At 31.2% G+C, this 15,049-nt stretch overlaps 1 protein-coding gene across 8 annotated transcripts in view; it reads right to left on the minus strand.

Annotated features, from left to right (window-relative positions):
* Nucleotides 1-15,049, minus strand: part of LOC134696967 (polypyrimidine tract-binding protein 1-like) — a 58,547-nt gene that overhangs the window by 18,191 nt on the left and 25,307 nt on the right. The window contains exons 1-3 of one of the 8 annotated variants that reach the window (XM_063558996.1): nt 14,681-14,907; nt 13,644-13,683; nt 2,629-2,730 (exon numbers count right to left, since the gene is read on the minus strand). In XM_063558996.1, coding sequence (XP_063415066.1) covers nt 2,629-2,712 — 84 coding nt within the window. In that variant the 5' untranslated portion in view covers nt 2,713-2,730; nt 13,644-13,683; nt 14,681-14,907. Of the gene's footprint in view, nt 1-2,628; nt 2,731-4,423; nt 4,956-13,643; nt 13,684-14,680; nt 15,004-15,049 lie in introns of those variants that run through there. The other 7 variants (XM_063558959.1, XM_063558970.1, XM_063558938.1 and 4 more) reach the window with 7 other exon arrangements.

Here is a 15,049-nt window from a genome sequence, read left to right on the forward strand (position 1 = left end):
AACCAGGACATCTGTAGGATGTGTCAACCAAATCACTATGACAACCACAAAACAACCAATCATCTGCATGACAATGGAGACACAAAAGCTTTAGGTGCCATTAAGATTAATGACAATTTTCCTCTGGGACAAAATTTCTATCAATTATGAAGTGGGTTTCAGTAGTATCACCTTGGTAATAACAATGATAGGTAGGATAGATCAATACCATCGCAGCGTTGACAATATGTATCATATCATGATACCCTACGACTTTTAAAACAGCCATATTGATTTCTAATTCCTGACATTCCAATCCATCAAAAGGGTGCTTGTATAACTCGTGACAAAAACGGGTGCTCGGATAACTTGTTACAAATACATACATGTAACAGGTACAATGTTAATATACTAACATTTCCTGAAGTCTTCATGCTAGTTATTCTGTGACAACTAAACTTATTTATACACAATGCATTTAATGAAGACTAATCTAGGGTTAACTAGAACATCTTATAGAATTTGTCAATCAATGCAAGGCTGCCATACAGTATCCAATATCTATTTGTTACGTCCCCTTGTTGAATACAAGATAGATTTTGCATTTTTGAAAAGTATATGGTGTTCATGTGCACTTGATTACTGATTTAACAGGATAAGTTTGATAACACTAGGTCATATATTACAGAGAGCATTGAGAACATATTTCAGGGTATGTTTTAAGGATCTGATTTCATCTTTATCATGTTATTTTCATCTAATTTCTCTAAGAAAACAAAATATGTGGTATGTATTATTTTCTAACATAATACATTTTTTATGGCTGATTTGCATTGAAGATACAAAAACTGGAACATATTTCTAAATTCTCTGTCTCAGAACACATGGTACATGTTCCTCTGTTCTCTGTCCCAAAACACATGGTACATGTTCCTCTGTTCTCTGTCCCAAAACACATGGTACATATGCATATGTGCTCTGGTTCCAGAACACATGGTACATATTCCCATGTTCTCTGGTTCCAGAACATATGGTACATATTCCCATGTTCTCTGGTTCCAGAACACATGGTACATATTCCCATGTTCTCTGGTTCCAGAACACATGGTACATACTCCCATGTTCTCTGGTTCCAGAACACATGGTACATATTCCCATGTTCTCTGGTTCCAGAACATATGGTACATGATTCCTGTCATTTTTCTTTATCCTTCAATATCCCTTAGATATAACTGTATTAATTCAATACTGTGGTAAACCTTTCCCAAAACCTTTTCTTTCAAAGTGTATAAATGGAGTTTGTCTCTGTCCCTCTAACCTCCAATGTTTGGGAGGTTTGTCTGTGGTCATGGTCAAGAAAGAGCAACTATACAGTGCTGTAATTTCAGTGGGAAATAAATTGTTTCATCAGTACATTTTTTCCTCAACTTATACAAATTGCTTTTACTTTTTTTGCTTGCTCATACTTGACCAAGTAATAAAATGTGTCTCCACAGAAAAAGTAATCAGTTCAATAATAAACTCCAGAGTCAGAAGTGGGTACAATAAATAGTTGGAAGTTCTGGCTGTTATCTGCTCTTTGGTCAGGTTGCTGTCTGTTTGACACATTCCCCATTTCCATTCTCAATTTTATTGAAGCTATATATGTATGATGCATAATTATTCCTCTATGTAGAAAAGATGTGGGTAAATCCCTGTATATCTATAGAATGTATTCCTCTTTATTTCCAATAACCAAAGACAAGACCCCCCTCAAAAGATTTGAAGTGCAAGCATTAATTAAACTAGTTTTTATAAATATATTAATATCTTTCCTGTACTTTACGTATGGAATGCCGTTAATTACATCGTTGACAGAAAACACATTATAATGACTGTATCATATTCTACCTTGACAGATATATTTTTTATTTTCAAATCTACAAATCTGAAAAGTTTTTAAACATCTGCCTAACATGCCATAACTAGTAAGCAATGTATAGCACCTTCAATTAAATTTAAATGCAAATTATTTTTAACAACTAGCAAACTTAAACGAGGTTTTTAGTGTCTATAGAGTAACTAAGTAAACTTCTTACTGATACCAAACTTTAAAATCCAATTAAGAATTAAGCTATAACTTTTAATACTTTTAAAGCTGATTAAAATAAGGTCTTTTGAACTTTTTAAAACGAAAATTAAGGTCTTAACAATTTATAAAGAATTTCCCAGGACCGAGATCAAAAGAGGTACACAGTCATAAACACAATATTTGTTTTATTGATATTAAAATTCATACAAGTTGACCAAACACATTCTTTGTGAATTCTTTTTTAACCTTAACCAGCAGTATTTGTTATAATACATAAACAGGCTTAGAAGAAACGTCCATTGGGTTGCTCACAAAAAAGTAAAATTTAATTTGCATATTTTGATCGAAGCAAGCCATTCTTATTACATAACAGTTAAATATGATTAAAAATATGCTGAACAATTCTACAAAATAAACTACGAAAAGCAATTTGCACCTTGAGTGATCACTGTGTAAGAACAGTTTGAATTGGCACATGTTGAAGTCTTCCTACCACATTTTTTTTGTAAGTGCATGCTATTTAAATCAAACATTTATACATTGTATATGTGTTATTATTTTATAAAATTGTACATTACCTTTTTTGCCTCATTATCGCCAGCATTAGACATATGTTGTGGACTAAGTCCAGTGCCGTTGGTCACTACAGGAGAATTAGACATCAGATCGTCAGAAGGTCTCTGAAAGAAGATAGAAATATTACAGTCACACTCCAATGGCTATTACAAACAGATATAATCATCAAGCATTTCAACAACTGATAAATTGAATGATAAAACTTCACTGCAATATGGTGTTATGATACCAAAAAATCAAATTATGAAAGTGATCGTGGTACTTTATGATTCATATTCCTAGTAACACATGTCTCTCTTGTATCATTGGTCAGAAGGTTTATAGACTGAATCAAAATGACCTGTAGCTAAAAGTTGCAACAAGTGCCAAAAACATCATTAAATAATACATCAAATTCCAAGGATTCCATAATCACTTCTCTACTGCAATAAACTGTAGATTTTTACCAGTGTTCAAAGTTTGAAATAAATCCAGAAAATTTGAAGACCCTATATAGTTCATCAATTTGATAGCAATAGAGCAATTATTTATTCTGCTTTATATATAGGCAGCCAGTAAAATATGCTTTAATCAGCTAGATGAAATCTAATTTACTTAACTACCAATGGTAATTTGCATAATTAGGGGCTCTTGTAAAAAGTCAGATATAATATCCTATATTAAAATAGATAACATGACACTAGGATATTGTAAGCGGCATTAAAAATTCATGTTTTATTGAAAATCGGGGCCTTTACGCATCCACACAGTGCAACAAATTACATTACAATATGTATAGCCATGAGTAATAGAACATTAAAGTGATCGAACATTTACTGACTATCAACTTGATAATGTATAAACATCCAGTAATTTCAAATGTCATGTATAATAAATTCAATACATTTCAAAAAATGTTAATAATATTAAAGTTGACCATGTTCTTTAATAAACCTAATAACGTCCCACTTTATAAGATATCAAATTTTGAACATTCAATTTCTACATTTAACGGTCATGCTTTTATGATCAAATGGGTCTATTTATTAGAGGTGTGAAAAAGTGTATTGAATATTTGCCATTCATGTAAATGAAATAAAACCCTGCCAATTCTACTATGAATTTTCAGTGCATACATCTAATACTTGGGCATTAAGACTTAGTAGGACAAAGACATTAGCTAACGTATTAACAGATTATAAATCGGATATAAAATACGGAATGAAAGCTTACTCTCAGTCAGTACATCCCTTCATTAAAACTAAAGATTCCTCGTCATCCGAACCATTGAAGTTCTAACATATTAGCCTGCATCCACCCCACTTGTATATAATCAATTATCTTGATCATACAACATTCCTAAGCAGAATAATGTGTGTCATTTTCACAGTTTCTGTGTTGGCATGGTAACAGATATATTACTTCATTACATGATATTTATGGAGAATTATCTGGTATCACATCAGCACTTTCATAGAAACAATTTTAGCATATTTCTTTGGATAAATAATATGGATGCTGCCATTCCTTTTTCTTGGTCAATATACTTATGCATATTAGATGCACATTTCAAATGAACTTCACTAATTCTCAGTCAATATGTTTTACATTTGCTATAAAAATCAATTACAATTTTTTTTATAAATTTGTCTAACCTGTTGGTCTATATCTATTCTTATTTTGTCACTAGACTTTTGTGTATAGTATGTTAATCTGGTAATTAATACAAGGAATGTTACTATACATGACCATGTCACTCAAGACAAACAAATGACATTAATTACATACACTTAACAATTATTAAATAATAATACTCACAGAGAAATGAAAGAATGGAATAGATCCGAGAAATAAAGAAAAAGATGCTGAGAGAGAGGTATCGTAATTGTCTTGATAGCCGATCAACGCTTTACAACATATCCCGAGGATCTGATAGTATATTATACTTTACTCAATAGCAAATCATTCATGCATTCAACACATTGAAGAAAACAGAAAGCTAATATTAAATACTACGGTCTATGTATTGTGTGTTACCAATGACATTATAACACGTTACATTAGCCACCCCCTCATGATTGATTTCCCGCCCTGGAAGCTGAATTTATTGTGATATTGGTCTTCCTAATTAACAGATCATAGTATCAATTGATAAAGCAATGTTTTCCTCACCTGGATAGAAAACACAGGTATAATTGATCCCTTGGAGAGTTTTTTTGGCACGTTATTATCTGTGGAATATTAATCTGCTGGCTATGTCAGCAAGTCTTTTACAAGAGCGCATACATTTCACATCTGTAGTTTGTTTATTTCACAAATACTCAAATAACTTAGTCATACCATCCTCATGCAGTTTGTGTAATTAGAAGTTCAAATCCTACATGGGGGGAAAGTACATTTGTTTCTGGTTTACTTCAATTATTTTCATTTTGAATTTTTGGGAGGGGGGATTTTTTTTAAATTGATGTATACGAATAATTGGAAATCAATAAAAATGATATTATTGTACAGAGATTAATTTTTCTGCACTGCTATCACAAAGATTAAAGAGAAATAAAAAATAAATTATAAAATATTTTTTTACTTCTACCTCAGTTCATAGTCATTCTTATTCTAGTTTTCTGCAAAATTTAGCATACAGATAGTTTTTTGCACAATAATTTATTTTTCAATTCCTATTTCCGATATGTAAGCATTTATTTTGACCTTATACCAAAAGAAATCTTTAATTATTTCTAAATAAATGGTAAAGAAGACATGAAAAGCACAATATTGTGTATAAGCAAGTGCATAGAGGAATATAATAGTAAGCATGCTATTGTTTATCTACTAACAAAATAGTGGTCTTACTAGGAACATGGTAGACATTGGTGAGAAATAGGAAATCTCAAGTTTCATTGAAAAATTAAATGCAGTATTTGTTCAACAGAAGTCCTGACATGTTTTTCTTTTAATCTTATGAGCATTAGTTTTTTTTCCTCAGGAATCAATTTGATCCTCATTTAAAAATAATAGAAAATAGAGTAGTTCAGATTTGACATTGGACAAATATATAAGAAATTGAGTAGTGTAGATTTGACAAGGGACAAGGTTGACAGATTTATCTCCCCTTCCAGTAGTTAAAATTTAAATTGACTATTTAAGGTACATTGTCTTTGTCTTCCTATTTAGCTACATTAACTAGCTGAACAATTGTTTGAGGTCTACAGACACCATCTGGACCTCAGTAACAGGTGACAGATAATATTACAGCCCCAGGAAAACATAAATATGAGCCAGTATTATAGATATATTATGTCCACGGCAGGTGCTCCTATATTTAGTACTATGACACTACCAGTAATTTGCATTTATTTATAAAAGTGCAATATCATTTTTAATTTTGTTTTTTTTGGTGTCTGAAACACTTATTGTTATGCACTTTTTTGCTGCACATATTTTTATTTACCTTTTCCATAGATATAAGAAGATGTGGTATGAGTGCCAATGAGACATCTCTCCATCCAAGTTTTTTTGCAAAGGGAACTAAAACAATCATATTGTTTGTTCATCAGCTTACTAGAATTAAAGTGTTTAAGTATTTCTCTTTAATAATATTAATACTACAAATATGAAACTTCAAACTTGACAATCACAGAAAATGATACAAGTCAAACTAGCATAGCTGCACAAAATTGCGGGAAAAAATATTATTGTGAAGGTTTATGGAAATTCCTCTTTTCTGACAAGGACCTAGTTTATAAACTCTTTAATTAATAGGTATTCATATTTCTTTCAGATAAATACTTTGATACAGACATTTCTAACTTTTCTTTAAGAGTCTAATGAACAATATATCACCTGTACAGGTAAAAAAAACTTTAGAAATGATGAAAGCATTTTCATAGACAAACCAATTAGATAAGCTACAACTTTTATTATAAAAACAACAATTTTATTGCTATTCAGGTATATATGACTTTTTAATAAATTGCATAAATTGGGGTAAAGTTGGTGATGTGTAAAAACCAGTATGTACTAACATTTACTAGCAAGTACTTGTCTTTTTGGGAGATAATTATAACCATTTAAATGATTGATCATTACAGACATAAAACGGATAAAAATTCAAAATCAATATTTAACATTTAAAATCTAAACCATTTCACTATGACAACAGCCATTTGTTTAAGTATTGTCAATGTTTGAACTAACACACGGCTTTCCCATATTCATATTTACTTCATTATTTTATCAATGTTTAGAACGTGTGGAATTAATACTTTTTGAAGATGATATGAGTAAAGACTGTTAATATTAGACACGAAACTTTGCTATCAATGTTTGTTTTTATCTTGATCCAGGTATTTATGACATGACAATATCCCATATTAAAAATTATGTTTATTATATTACATATGATCTATCTACTGATAACCGACAAAAAAATCAATGTCTTGCATTCTGTTCTGAATGATGTGGAAAATGGGTGGGGCTGAATAGTTCAAAATCTAGAACTTAAGGGGGGAAAGTCATCATTTATAATGTCATGATAAAAATCTTAAACAGCAGTATATAAAATGTGCCAAAACTAATAAATAAATAACTCAGAATCCTCCTACACTTTTGTATCAGTAAAATGCTGATAAAATTCAATGATTAACATTCTATAAAAGATAAAATACAATTTGTTATGTAGGGGACATAACCCTTGAATTTTGAATAATAATTCAACATTTTAAAAGTAAATGCAAAATTTGGAACCAAAAACATTCTTCTTTCTATTTCAGTAATATAAAGTCTGTGGACGCAATTTGCTCAGTAATAATACATAAGTAATACCATAATGTATTACATAATAGAAAGTTAGGAAACAATAATGATCCAATCCATATATTTGAATTATGGTACATTATTAAATGGATTTTGTAAAAAGTCTAAAATGTCAATAAGTGTGATCATACCCTAGAGAAATCATGTTGTAATTTCTAATTAAAACCATGGGAGCTAGCCCAACAAATACAGTCTGCCTGGTGAATAGCAATTATTCTATTCAAAATATCAAATTGTCTTGTTTCTTTTTTATACATGTCAATTATGACATTTTTTAACTGAATGACTATTTTGGCAAGGTCAGACAAATTAAAAGATTTTTAAATCCAAAACTGAGGTTATTATTGTAAAGATCTAGCTATACACCACTCAAAGGTATACATTACCTATCACACAAAGTTAAAGTGTAGAGTACACATTAGCACTGTCACTTTATTGATGGGGGCCATATTTTATAAATCAGCCATAGTAGATCACCCCTAGTGAGTAGATATTATCTCCAATTAAAGTCCTATTTCAGTATCAGGATGATACTTGAAGGTTTGACTGTTAATATATTGGCATTGAAATTTCAAGTTGAAGCCCAGTGGAAGCTTGGCCTATTGCAGCAGCATGCTGTCTGAACTACAAACTCATACAACTTTGTATAAATTTTTAAAACTGTCCCACTGTTGTCACTTGTTAAATGGGCTAGCTTGTACATAAATCTGTCCAAAAATATAATTTGCTCTTTTATGAGCATTAAGTTAATATAGTTTTTTTTTAGCTACATTGGGGTTGGATTGTCCTGTGTGAAAGTTGATAGCCATAGACCAGTAGAAAGGTGTTTATTACAAATTGATTTCTTTATATTTGTATTATGGGATAGAGAATCATTTCCATTTAACAGTTTTCATTGCAACATAGTAAAGTGTGACCATTATAAGGTTTCAGTTAATGAAAACACAGCATGTAACAGTTTATAAGTATCACTTGTCAACTCCATAATAACCCACCACAGGTCATGTGTTATAGAACATTATTTAATTTCTGTGATTCTAAAGTGAACAATTAAACACTAGATTCATTATTTATATGGTTCTACCTGCTGATCATATGTGACTTTATCTAACTTTAAGACCAATGAAGACCAGCACAAAATGTGGACTTCACTGCATGCTTTATATTTATTTTGAAGACCAAAAACATCCTTTGTAAGTCTTGTGTTGCTCTAAATCAGATTTTAAAGACTGAAATTTCCAATTTCATAACATACTATGTCAAACCTGATTACAAAATATATTTTTAAGCACCAATAAAATGCAGAGGATAAGGGGATGACTAAAAACATTCCCAGATTTTGAGATGCTATCACTCAGCAGTTTATTTTTGAAACAGAGGTGAAAAGTTGACCCCTTATAACTTTCATAGTAATTCTGCTACATGAAACAAGCTGAATTGTCAGAAAAAAAATAGTTTCTAGTTTTCCTTTAATTGCAAACCAATTATATACACCCTAGAAACACCTTGCTGCTGATACAGATTGATAAAAATAATAGAGGTGATCTTGGAGCAACGTCTATGGGTAGAGGGGTGGGTTAGGTTGACTGGATGCAGCCCCAAAGTTGGCCATATGGTGCAAATATTTCAATTTTTTTAGATTGCTTACTCTATGAATAAGAAATGCTAATAATTGCTGTTTAGATGTAGCATGTATGCAGCAGTTCCTAGAGAAAACATGAAATTTAAAAGTGCTTAGGTAGACTTGACAGTTCAGAAGTCCATTTGAACCAAGAGATTTGAACTTTCTCAGTATTTGGCTTTACTTGGACCTGCAACTGTTAGTATATTTTTCTAAAGTGTGTCTAAGGTATATCTTGCTGGTTTACACTGTTTTTGGAAGTTCAAGGCCTCTGTACTGCATGGACCTGACACAAGAGGGAAATCCACCACTATTGAATTGACAAATTTCTCTACTTTAAATTTTTTAAATTCAGCTAAAACTGCACCTTCAACTTGATGACCATAACAATAGTAATATAGCCTTAGTTTGAAGGGACATGAACAAATCTAAAAATCAACATGAATCAGCTTAAACCTCTAAATGTAGTGTAGCAATATAACAAAATTTGGGTATGTGACGGTTTGGTGCATGGAAAGAATGCCAAATTAAAAAGACTGTTGGTTATATACTGTACTGCAAATTTTAAACTTCAAATATTTCCAGAAGTATTTCAACTAAATGAACTTTGGAATTAACTTCCCATGTGAAAAGTGGTTTGAGTACATTTTTTTTTTTTAATTCTAGGAATGCTGTATTCTCTGTAAGTATTTTTTGCCAGGGAAACAAATAATATCTAATTAATCTGTATTTGATGATATTGTTAGTAAAGTGGTCTCATCCTGCTCTCTTATTGTGTATGTAAATTAGTATGATGCGTAATTACAGAAAAGGAAGATCGCAATGGTGGGAAACAATGTGTCACAAAGAACAATGACAAGGCTTTTCCTGTTTATCTCGTAAAGCAGGAAAACAGACTTATTCCGGGAGGAAGTGTGCTTATCTGTAAACCCTGTCAAGTGTTACACGGAATAGAGCAAGGTCATAACAAGGTCATATCCTATTGTATCTGATGGCAGACATTTTATCTACAGTACACATCTAATATGTTTTATACTTGTTCTCATTCCTTACGTTAATTCAGACAAATTTATACATAGTTCTATGATACAGATCAAAGTGGCCATTATCCCCTAATAAAAATGTTGTCCTGATATGGACCAGGGGGCTCAATTTGACCATTATCTCATGGACAGAAGTCTTTGTCCTTTAAAAATGTTGTCATAACTCTTGTAAAGTTTCATTTACCAGAAACAGAAAAATATGATAAAAGTGTTGCTTTAATTCAAACTCATATTTATCAATTGATGAAGTTTTTAGCTTTTAAGATTTGATGATAGTGCAGGTTGACCACCTTCCATGATGTTTGTTTCACATGTCTTTCACTTAAACAGATATATCTGTTCTGTTTATATTATGTACATCTTTAACTTTCATTTCATCGCAATTTTCTTGTTAAATAAATAAACTTTTCTCTCAAAGCCTTTTTCACTGACTAACCCTATTACATACTACAATATAAAGAATCCTAGCTTATAGAAGTTCTTCAAACATGTGAAACTGTTCTCCCATTCAAAATATATGTGTGATCATCACCAAAGTTTGGGTCCCATTGTAATTATGTAATTAAATTTTTGGTCATCTGTAAAATTTGGTCCCATATCTCAAATGTACCTCCATATACCAGTTTTATAACAGAGAGTCCCTGACATTTTTATTGGCCACTAATTTATTGGGTCGTGTAATATTCAAATTTGATATTTTTTTATAGTCCTAAAATAGACAGAGACAAACTTTTGATCCTAGCTGTTTAAACTTGACACGAAAAACCCTTACAGTTCCTGACGGAGAGATTATTTAATTTTTCTCACGAGAGCATCTATACAAACAGTTTCAGATCTTAAAAATAATATTCTTATGCTTTTACCAATAAAACTGCAAAAATGTATCCTTCAGATCTGACCATTTCATATTTAAAACTTTCATTACACTATATTGAACATTCACAATCATGGTTCATATCTAGAAGACATGTTTTTCTCCGTCATTAAACTAACAGAACTTTTAAAAAAAACGATTCTTGTCAAATCTAGTTCAATTGGGCGATACTGAGAGACATCCAAGATGAAAATGTGACAAGTTTTTTAATCAAAAGTTATAGCATTGGTCCCTGAGTAAAGCCAACAGCTATCACTGACTTTTTGACTTATAAGACTGAAGAATTATAACTCAGAATGAAGAGTATGAAACACATAACACCAGAGTTCTATGAAGGGAATGCTTTTTAACTGTTTTTGTTGTGTTTCACATGAACAATACAGTTAAGGCTCAGTTTTAATTGCTTTAAAAATGTATGGACTGGAGTAAAATGCAACAGACGCATTAGTTTAACCAATTCTAATCAGTTACAGTACATGTAAAGAGAGTTTTGATACTCAGAAATACACTGATACATGCTCAACTGAATGGAAACATTGTACATTGAAGGTCTAGAAAGCTTAATTGACAAAGGGACCAAGGATTTACAATCAACAAATAGGGTGTAGGTGCAAGATAATTCTCCTTTCTACAGTTATACAGGAGAGTTGACAGGGTATAAGATAGTCGTATAACTGTGAATAGACATTATTAAGCATAGCATTTCTAATCCATAACACAACAAAGAGTTTCCAAGTGATTTGTTTACAAGTTCCTTTTCATTGTTTATAATATGTTATCTTATGTAGTTTTCTGGATTACAGACAACCATCTTCAATAGACTACACTATAAACATTCAGATGCCAGAAGAAAAACAAAGGTCGTATTAGAGGTCAGAATAACAGGATTTTCTGCTGAGTGCCAAGAAAACTAGTGAAGACATACTGTTCATCTTTGATAAAGTTACCACTAAAGTTTGACAGTCTAAGGTGATGTTGTCAGCTGTCTTGGTGTAGAGCCTATTCTGGTGTACCTTGATGTTAGAAACTTCTGAGTGAAAGATGGAATGATTTTAATTTAGAAATTTGCTGGAAATGAATTCCTTTACCATTATTGAGAGTATTTCTTCCTAAACATCGATTCTACTTTTCCCTTTTACCTAACAATAGAATTTCAGGACAATTAATTTTTTTCAAAAAATCTTAATCCTGGATTAGTCATTTATTTTTCAAATGAAACATCAGAGATTTTCCAATGACAGGACCCAACAGCAGACGACAGGTGATCTTATGTCTGATATCTATAACATATGATTCTCTATTGGTTCTTCTTAACAATCAGGGTATGCTGGATTTATAACCAGGGATATTACAAGTTTACTTAGTAAATTATTGATGTTATAAATCTCCCACGAACCTTCCACAAGACACTTCTTATCTCAACCTGTTCGATTATTTTCAATTTTCATGATAAAGACTTCTATCTGCAATTTACACAGATTCAAAATGACCATTTATGATATAATTCAATGACCTAAGTTCAATTAAGATTTGTTCCGTCTAATTTAGCTGTCTATTACATGTGCAGAAATAAAATAAGCAATGAAGGAAAAGAGCATGCTTTCAAGTAGAAATATAGGTAAAATGGCGAAGGACAGGTTTATCTGTAGACATTTCCGTAATAGATCTTGTGTTGTTTTCACACCCTTATAAGTCATGAACTTAGAGCTAATGATATTTCTCCTCATACAAGTCAGAATGGATATGTACGACCCACCCTGTGACTATTTCATAATGAAGGCTAATGTAATTATTTTGAGGAGGCCTATTTATATGTAAAAAAAATACCTTGAGATATAATCCTTATAATTTCCTTAGTGAAAAGAAAAGGAAATGGGAGTTGAACCTTGAATATTGTTAAGATATAATACATTGTAAAGTTACTAAGTAAAATCTGACACTTGATCATTGTCACAGATAAATTTTTAAAATTACATCCTGACTGGATTATTTGGCTTATCTTTGATCTGATTAATTTAACAACTTTTTTATTTATACACTAAGTTTTTTTATTTTTAACAAAAGTTATGGACATTTATGAAAAATTCCTATTTTATTGATACCTTTATGAAACATGACAAACTAATTTCAGTGTATTGTTAGAAATGTAAACACTTCTCTTGTTCAAAAGTTTCTGCACACAGAGAAAATTATATACTTAAAAATATCAATAGAGGCAGTCTTTTATGTGTCGAATAAATGTACTCCAGTTAAATTAGTAATTAAGTTTTTAAAATGAAACTGGAAAAACAATCAATTTATAGAAAATAATCTCGATCCCCAGTAAAAACAATTTCATTGTGACACTAAAAGGGATTAAGTGTTTTATTTTTACAGTGACCACTCAAAGAATGAGGTCCCAATTCAGGACCACTAATTCCAATACAAATAAAAGAAAATTGGTTATTATTGAGTTGGTTAATCTAAAAACAGCCTCAGAAAAAGTAAATATTTTGACCTTATATTAAGATTTTGAACAAAGACTGTCTATCTGTCACCATGGAAATTAATATAAAAGTTGACATAACTGGCTAATTAAAGAGTAGTTATACAACTGAAAGAGTTGACAAATATTTCATTATAAAAACTGTGAAAAAGCTAATGGGGCAATACAAACAAATATTGCCCTAAAGAAGAAAGAATTATCACCTTGATCTTATTCCCCTTTGGCCAGTCTTAAACATGCAAGCTACAAATAATACAAGATTTTTGTCAGATATAAACAAAATGCACATGTTTTTACAATTGTGATTGCGCAATCACATTAAACAAGCATGTGGGTATGACCTGCAACTTTATTTCAATTAAAATAACAAATTATATCTGTAAGCATTTTTCTGTGACACTTTTTTTTAATAAAACCCCAAAATAAATCAAGTTTCGATTGTAATTTGAAAAAAAAAACCAACATTACAAATTTGTAACACCTTAAATGTTTATGAACTTCGAAAGTACTTTAATAAATATTCTCTTCACTAAAATATAACCAAATGTAGAGGCTTTTGTGTAACGGATATAAAGAAAGTCTCTAAATCCTGTTGTACACACAATGAGATGACAATTTTTATTTAATATTGAACATGTTTCATTGAGTATATCACATTTCTTACACAGTTAAATATGAAAAGTTAAATAATACATGTACGTGTGTAAAACAACATACTTTGGTTACTCCATAAGCGGAAGGTTTACACTTACAATTTTGTAGTAAAAACGTGTTTGTTTAGTTTCAATTTAAACTATCCCTATTAAAGTTAAAGATTCATTTTGTATAATTTATGAATGTTATTTCAACAGGATACGTATCAATGACTGATTTAATGTCTTCTAATTTAGTCACAGGTCATGAATAAAAACCCTGTCAACATAAATTTACAAAAAAATAATGCCCCCCCCCCCCCCCCCCCCCCCCCCCACTAAACATAATGAATTATTAAGAAGGCACAAACTTTTAAAATACAATTGCATTTTTAATAACTATAACATGAATTTCATTCTTTCAATTCAGCTGTTGAAAATATATCAATAAAACTTAATAAAAATGATAAAAATGATAAATTATGCAAAATTCAATAACATTTATCTATTTTCAAAAACTAATAAAAATCACAGTATTTCAAAGTTTCTCCTACTTTCAGTTTCCTCATAAGAGAAATCAAAGTAAAAGTAAAACACCTGGTACATACCTTTCTACAGATAGTGATGGGTAAATACGGAGACTGATGCTGAGGTAAAGACTGAGGTAACGACTGCGAAACTGGCACAAGAAGAGGCTCACTAAGGCTAGGTGGAGCTAGCGTTTGGGGCGGCTGTGCTACTGCTGCTGGCGTTAATGATCCGGGATAGTTGTAGTAACAAAGGTACATAGTGTGACAATTTAAATCATATTTAGCACGGTCAAGCTTGGCTTGTCCCTGTCTTCACAGTTTTAAACTGACTCTAAACTCTTCTACAAGTTGTATGTCACAAGTCTAATAGCCCATAGGCTGTTCTATTTATTGTCTATACTCCCATTAGCCAATCAACAACTGCATACCTCAGCTACACATTAAAAG

This window comes from Mytilus trossulus, chromosome 1 (assembly GCF_036588685.1).
Source record: "Mytilus trossulus isolate FHL-02 chromosome 1, PNRI_Mtr1.1.1.hap1, whole genome shotgun sequence".
NCBI lineage: Eukaryota > Metazoa > Mollusca > Bivalvia > Mytilida > Mytilidae > Mytilus > Mytilus trossulus.